At 41.3% G+C, this 8,399-nt stretch overlaps 1 protein-coding gene across 1 annotated transcript in view; it reads left to right on the plus strand.

The window, feature by feature from the left end:
- The window catches only part of LOC144791172 (cytochrome P450 2J2-like), a 309,092-nt gene extending 302,606 nt beyond the window's left edge, over positions 1-6,486 (plus strand). The window contains exon 8 of the mRNA XM_078665822.1: positions 5,939-6,486. Within this exon, the coding sequence (XP_078521948.1) occupies positions 5,939-6,150 (212 nt within the window). The 3' untranslated portion in view covers positions 6,151-6,486. The remainder of the gene's footprint in view (positions 1-5,938) is intronic.
- Positions 6,487-8,399: the final 1,913 nt, after the last annotated feature.

Consider the following 8,399-nt stretch of genomic DNA (forward strand, 5'->3'; position numbering starts at 1 on the left):
AATATCGGCCGCTTTTTTGTGGCCCCCGACCTAGGTCCCAATACGGCCCTCACTGTGTGCCTCACCCTGAAGATTTTCAAGCTGTGGCTGAAACTACAGGGGATGATAGAGAATGAAAAAGGTGTGTACTAGAATGCACTGAATTGCATTGCAATTGTATTTATATAGCGCTTACTAGCCCTGATGAGACGTTGAAGCGCTTTTCGGCGAGAAGCACACTACTCCGGATCCCAAAGAGGATTTGTGGTGGGTTAGTATAGGGAAATAAAAGTTCATTTTGAGCGATGGACATGAGAGTCTGTTAGTTGAATTGAATAGGATAAAACAACGGCAGGAAGCAAAGGTGCGGGAGTGGGTAAAAATCAGAAAATGTCAACAAAAAGCAGATTAGCAGATAACAAAGAAATGAGGTAAACAAAATGATGCAGAGACATGCTCTGGTCAAATGACAGGAGTGAGGCAGACACAGGGCCTCTATGATTTCACTGTAAGCTTGAACTTAGAAATATTAGCCTGTAAATTGCTCCTTGTTAAACAAGCATTTGCAATGCAATAGGTCTCGCATTAGTGAATGTTTGAGCAATTGGCCCTGCGAATGTTAATGTTTTTTTTTTTTGTTAAAAATATATACTAGCAGTAGCACAAGTAATACATGAAAAGGCATTGAGCAATGACATGGTGCAGTACTATACGCTGTTAGCATGTGTTTCTGTGGAGTTGTAAAGGCACTTTTATCTATACTACTATTATAAAGAGAGAACTGGGAACCTTTGAGGCGGGTAAACTCCAGAAGTACACCACCAATCACAACACCCAATACAGCGTTGGAAAGGGGAGTTCCAGGAGATGGACATAGGCTATATATTTGGCCACCATATACATTGCAAAGGGTAAACAACATTAGGGGTAAAGTAGTTCCATGTGGGCATTCTTCTGCTGTTAGGGAGTAGCATGGGCGTGTCAATGTAAACCTGTGGGCGGCAACATTGGCAGAGGGGCATGGGCTGAAATGCATCCAACTTCACTTGGGGCTGCGAGCTTCAGGCACACAGAAAACACAGCAAGTTCAGGTAGACAGAAACTAACAGCAACATTCAAAGCTTTATACAAGTAAGCGATAGTGACGGTGGTGATATAAACAGCGTTGTTCGCCTGTTACTGAGGAGCGTGGCAATGTGTGAGTAAACATGTCGGCGGAAAGATTGACATAGGGGCATCGCAAAAAACATTACAAATTCACTCTGTGACATGGGCTCTAACTGGGTACTCACTTCAGCCAGACGATCGCTAACACATTCCGCTGAAAATACGCCTTATCACAGGGGTCGGCCAGCCTTCAAGCAAGAAAGGGGCGCGGATATAGGGCGCTGAATTCACAACAATACATCGTACATTTCAAAAAATATTCACTCGCCACAAACATCATTATTTGAAAGTCAACTCACAATACTATAGTTGCATCATTATTTGAAAGTCAATGAGAAACACATTCACAGCAACTAAGTTGCGCCAATAAAGGGGCGCAGCTTTCAATAACATACGTCACAGCCCACTTCACTATGCCTTCATTGTCAGTCGGCTCAGAGCACAGCAGAGGGGCGCTTTGCACAACAAACCAATCACGCTACATTAAGTAAAAGTCACACTACTTGCCACGAGAAATATGCTAAACGTTCACGGATTGGTCCAACACGCACGTTACTAAAACAGGGCTACACACAGGAAACGAGACATGGAATTAGGACACTACTATCTCAAGCAATTTAAATAACACGTATCACAAGGATTGCTTTACACACTCTGGACATTATTTCAGTCCTACAGACTAAGGCATTCTCGGAGGGGTCACTATAATTGGTGCGCCAAAGCGGAAGGACTTTCACACTTTTAAATACATCACACGTTCGATCAGGGGGCTGCCATGGACAAAAAAGAATGCCACTTTCTATAAGGCTCATTTCACTTCGCGCAACACACATGATGTATGCTAATTGACGGCGCTTCCCCGATTCGCACCGTTCTGTCACCACAAGCGCAAAAATTGCTTCTAAAAGCCAAATCATTGCTTAACTAACTGCGGCCATTGTTTCGAGATCCAGGAGAAAAGCCTTCTAGCAGTGCTCAGTGTCATTGCTGCACGAACAACTGGCCATTATTTCTGTCGTAGGGACAAAGGCGTTATCGGTGGGCTCACTAGAATTGCAGCGCCAAAGCGGACACACTTTCATGAAGATTTCTATAAGTCACATTTAACTTGGCAAAACGAACGTGATGTATGCTATTTGACGCCGCTTTACCTAATCTCATAGTTCTGTCGCCACAAACTTAAAACTTGCTTCTAAAAGCACAATTATTGCTTTACTAAGTGTGCACATTATTTCAGCAATCAAGACAAAAGCCTTCTGCCAGTGCTATTTCAGCACGAACACAAACAGTTTCACACTTTGCCCCAAAACAAACTTTATCACAAGGGGGCTAACATCAAAAGAGACATCGCTATTTCAAAAAATCAACTTTCCCTTTAACAAGAACAGCTTCTGTATGGTAATTTATGGTCCTTTTGGCAAGCGCAAAGATATGTTGCCACAATACATGCACTTTACCATCGTAATGTAAACGGCTTCACAAACATTAATTAGGCTTCAAGGGCCAGATGTAGGAGCCAAAATGCCGGTATTTGGGTTTTCAGATGTAGGGGCATATATTTTACAGAATCGGTAAATTTACCGATTCTGTAAAATACCGAATCGGTATTTTTACCGATTCGGTATTTCCAAATGTAGTTGGCACTCCTGAGAGTGCCACAGGCCTTACAGATTTGGTATTTTACCACCCAATCCAATTGGGTTGTAAAATACCGAATCCAGGTGTGCATGCACATGTGTGCATGGACACCTATGCCATGTGACAGACAGACATGCCCTTAGGGCATGTCTGTATGCCACATGGCACACATACCTGTATTTAGGGTGCTAGAGGGTGTCAAAGTGGCACCCCCTGCACCCTTGCAGGATTCGGTATTTACCGAATCGGTAAATAGCGATTTGATATTGCCCATTGATTCCTATGGGCTTCAAGGCCCATAGGAATCAATGGGCATTACCGAATCGGTATTTACCGATTTGGTAAATACCGATTCTTACAGATTCGGTAAATTTAAAAAGAAATTTACCTACATCTCAGTACTTCTATTTTACCGATTCATAAATACCGAATCGGTAAAATTCGGTATTTATGAATCGGTAAAATAGAATTACCTACATCTGGCCCCAAATTTTTTAAACATCCCTAGGGGGCAACACTAATAATAATAACAGCAGGAATTGAAGCACACTTTCACACTGTTAAATACATAGCACTTTCGCCAAGGGACTCTCATCAAAAAGCACATGCCTATTCCAATATCTCTACTTTCACTTTCACACTGACAAGTGCAGTATAGTAATTAAGCGGGCATTGTCATTCACACAGTTCTATTTGCATTACCCAATAAATGTATGATAAACATTCAGAATTCTGCCTTCTGCAGGTAATTTAACTTTTTGAACGCAGACACATAAAGCATACTGAACTCTACTGCTAACAGGCACAGTACTACATTAGCCACATTATACTCTTTCATTCAACTTTCATACCATATCCAAATCAAACATCGCCTATTCAAAAAAGGTGCACAACATTAACATTCAAACACAACTACACCACTGCAGTACAAAAATCTACTTACCTGCACTATCATTGCACATTTCTCATCATTTGCACGCACTTTGTAAAAATGGGGAAGAGGAAGACACAACTTACTTTTGTTCCCCGGACACCGTCAGGACGGGCTGCTAGTATATACTAAAGCAAGAAATATCTATCACACTTCTTGTATAAAAACAAGCCTTGTATGTCTCCAAAACCATCACAGAAGCGACCAACCGATCAAAAACCTTGTTTAATATGGTCAAGGAATTAGCAGGCTCCCAAACACTTGCAACTCCTCGACCTCTAAATGAGCAACAGTGCGACAATCTCGCTCAATTTTTTTATAGGGAAAATTGACAAGTTAATTCTGAAAATGAATAGCTCATATCCTGTCATCAATAGCCAAGAACCAACTGAAAACTTCCCTGCCCCTATCGGCACTTTAGATTCTTGGCCTCCTATTAAAATGGATGACTTTATGGTCATTCTCAATAGTATTAAATCAGTTCCAATCAATATCTTAAAACAACTGGAATTTTCCCATCTGGAGGTAATCCTCGATGCCCTCAATACTTCCTTCCTACAATCTACTGTACTCACTCTTTGGAAGCATGCAATGGTTAACCCTTTATTAAAAAAACACAATGGCCGATCCCGAGGTACTGTCCAACTACAGACCCATCTCTCTCTTACCAGTGTTCTCAAAAAGTTTCTAACACATTTTACAGAAACTAATAATTGCCTCCACTCTTCCCAATCCGGCTTTAGAGCCGGCTACTCCACCGAAACAGCACTTTTAGGAGTTACTGAAAAGATCCGTAAGCTCCTGGATGATGGCCAAACAGTTGCCCTTATCCTATTAGACCTTAGTGCGGCCTTTGATACCATATCGCACAAAAGGCTGATTAACACCTTGAAAAACACTGGTGTATGTGGTGCAGCACTTGAATGGATTTGTTCTTTTCTGGAAAATCGCACTTTTCAAATTATGTCAGCATCCGCCTGTTCAAAAAGCTTTATTTCACCACATGTACCACAGGGCTCAATTCTTAGCCCTCTGCTTTTTAATCTATATGTTAAACCTTTAGCAGATATAGCTGACAAAGTGGATCTTACCCTCATGACCTATGCAGATGATTCTCAAATCATCTTCTCCCTTTCTGATTCCAGTTTATCTGCTCCTTCCAACCTTAAACTGGGTCTTACCGATATTTTTGACTGGATGACTGTAAACCAGTTAAAACTTAACGGAGACAAGACGGAGGTTCTTGTCTTAGGACAACATAAAGACCTTTGGAAATCCTCCCATTGGCCTACTCAAATGGGAAATCTCCCAGTTCCGACCAGTCATGTTCGTAACCTTGGTGTGATTGTGGACAGTACTTTATCTATGAACCAATAAACTGGCAAACTAGCAGCCCTATGTTTCACCATTCTGAAATGGCTAAGGAAAATTCTTTGGATGCTACCTGTTTCTACCCAAAAGACCGCAGTCAATGCTCTTATAACATGACGATTTGACTACGGTAACATCCTCTATCTTGGGTCAAACAAGGCCGTGGTACGCAGATTGCAGCTGATACAAAACTCTGCGGCCAGGCTGCTCTGCAAGGTTTCTAAAACATCTAGCATTTCTGGCCATCTACGTGACCTACACTGGCTCAAGGTGGAGAATCGTATTAAATTAAAAGCCCTGAGCTATATGTTCAGGATAAAAGCTGGTACTGCTCCTAAATACCTTCAAGCACTAGTGCATCCTTATGTACCCACTCGTCATCTATGATCTCAAACCCCGGCAATTTTCTGTGTGCTGAGGTTTAAACTCTCTAGAGTGGGTGGGAGATCTTTCTCCTATTAAGGTTCATCTATCTGGAATACACTTCCCACCTTCATACGGAAAGAAAACAACTATGTGCTATTTGATCAGTAACATCTATGATAGGTTCTGTGATAGGTTCTGCTCTGCTGTTTTGCTCCGTCTTGGCGCCGGGAAACCCTTTTTGGGTAGCTGCGCGCCTTATAAGCTTAACAAATAAATAAACTATGTTTTATTTTTGCTCCTTTCTCCTTCTTCTCACTTTTAACATCTTTGTTATTTCAATTTAATTACATGGAGATTTTTGTATCTTGAGGTAATGAAACTGAAAATAAAAAAGCATGAGCGGAGCATGATATAACAAAATAAAAGTCACTCACTTGTCATTTGGGATGGACTCAGATATCTCAACCGATCACATTCTTTTTGCAGGGCATCGCGTCTGCCTGGGGGAACAGCTGGCGAGGACTGAGCTCTTCATCTTATTCTCCAATCTTCTACGACACTTTACGTTCCACCTGCCGGAGGGGGTGAAGACAGTTAACCTCGGCTTCATCATGGGAAGCACGTTGCAACCACTGCCTTATCAAATCTGCGCTCTACCAAGATGGGCTCCAAGTCATCACCCTGCAGAAGAGCCTTAGCTGAGGGTCACTTCCATCTAACTTGATTGCCTCAGAACAACAAGCATGTCCAATGCAATAGGTCTCACATTTACAAGAGTTTGAGCTATTGGCACTGTAAATGACAATGCCAATAGCTTAAACTTTCGCAAAAGCAAGACTTAACACATTGCAAATGCAATTTTTGGAAAGTGCCCTATGCGGTGCTTTCATGTTAATGTCGGCCACGCCCCTTTCTTTAGACGAGGCAAGTCTAAAGCCGCCATTAAAGTGAAAGCGCTGCATGGGGCGCTTTTACAAAAAAAGCATCTCGTTGTCATGTTGACAAATGCTTTTTTTGTAAAAGTACCCCATGCGGCAATTTCACTTTAATAGCAGCTGTGCACCATACTTTAGACGCAGCTCGTCTAAAGAAAGGGGTATGGCCGACATTCAAGTAAATGCACCATATGGGGTACTTTTACTAAATATTTGCAATTCAATTGGTCTCGCATTTGCAAGAGTTTGCTTATAACCTTGACAACTTTGAAGAATATGCCTAAAATTTGGTAGATACTAAGGATATTCAAATTATTAGTAGTAATTTCAAATGTCTGCATATACACTAAGGTGGGGCAGTTAGAGGGGACGGGAGAATTTTCATTTCCTAATATCTTGGTACTGTGTGATAAATCTCACAAGCCTTGGCAGGTGCTAGAAGGGATTCGTTTTCAATCGGTATGTACATTTATTATTAATCCATATGGTTGTGGACATAGATAAGGGGGTGGATCAATAAAACGTTCATTTGCTTGCAACTTTAGCGCTGTTTGATCAATCTGTGTGCAGTATGGCAAGAATTTATCAAGTGATACCCAGAGCAGGTACATTAGGTTTCCAAAGAGAAGCTAAGCTAAAACGGTGAATATTTTTGATTTGCTAATACCGTTGGCACTGTTTGATGGATCTGCACAAAAGGTAGCAGGGATTTACTGTGTTTAACATTTTATTAGTATTTTTAAGCTCATGCAGATCCATCATAGGGACCCGAGTTTTTTAAATTTGCTAATAACATTGACACGCTGTGATGAATCTGCATAGAATTTGGCAGAAGCTGAAAGCTGTGGATTTTTTTAAAATCTTTTTATTTACAATTTTTTACATAATAAATGCATCACCACCCACCCCTCCCCCCATCTCCCCGACCAAGATCATGTCGAAAAGAAACGACCTATTATATTCATAAATCTGAAATTAATCCATTATTCTTCGCATTTCCTGAAAATGAAAAAAGAAATAAACAGACAAGTTACATTCATATTTGTCTCTGAATCCACAGCAAGAGCTGTGGATTTTGAGTGCAATGTTAGGTTTTGTGCCAATCCATCAAGGGGCAACGTTAAGGGGAGTTGTAGCAATACAAATTTCAATTGCCTATAACATTAAGACTGTTATTATTCTGCACCCATTATGGCAGGCAGTTAGAGAGTTACACCAACTGCAAGCGTTTCCGGTTGTGTGCAGATCCAATGGGGCTGAGGATTTATAGAGGTGATGAAAGCATTATTTTATTTACTGCTAACCTTGACACCATCTGATGGATCTATACAAAATTTGACAGAAACATAACATGTTTAGCCTACTTTGGGTTTCCTCGATTTCAATCAGGACCATTAATGGGGAGGGATTTTTAAAGAAGTGTTCATCTGATTGTAAATCTGACATTATTTGAAGAATCTGTACAAACAAAATGTGGCACAAGTTTAGTGGGTTTAGCTTATTGTTGGTTATGTCAAGTATTGAGCAGATCCATCAGGAGGGTGAGGCAAAGATAAATTAGAGTTTCCCCACTGACAACTTGGATGCCATTCAATTAAGCTCCATGAAGTTTGGCAGCTTGCAAACTTAGCCAGTACAAGGCCAGAGAAGCTCTTCAACTTACCCTGCAGCACACCTTTAAGGCAGTTGGACAAAGGGCCTGGCCAAAGGCTGTGCATCAAGCAGATTGGGTACATTGCAGGTTGTGTGCTGTGGGGGTTGGGCTTGACGCAGGGCCTTTCCCTGGAGCCATTCCTAGCAGTGCACAACAATAGGAGTTGAGCAGCATGCTTTGGATGGCCACAGTGCTTTAAGAACAGAGCCTGAATGCTAGCCCCACTGCAGCGGGCGAATCATACAAAAACAATGAAATTCAGTTAAAAAAACACTTGTTGGTGTTCTTTTGATCACTCTTTTGTTTGGTACTGTACCTTTGCCTAATTGGTATTTTGAGCATGGTGGGTAGTGCAAGT

The sequence above is a fragment of the Lissotriton helveticus genome, chromosome 11, assembly GCF_964261635.1.
Source record: "Lissotriton helveticus chromosome 11, aLisHel1.1, whole genome shotgun sequence".
Lineage (NCBI taxonomy): Eukaryota > Metazoa > Chordata > Amphibia > Caudata > Salamandridae > Lissotriton > Lissotriton helveticus.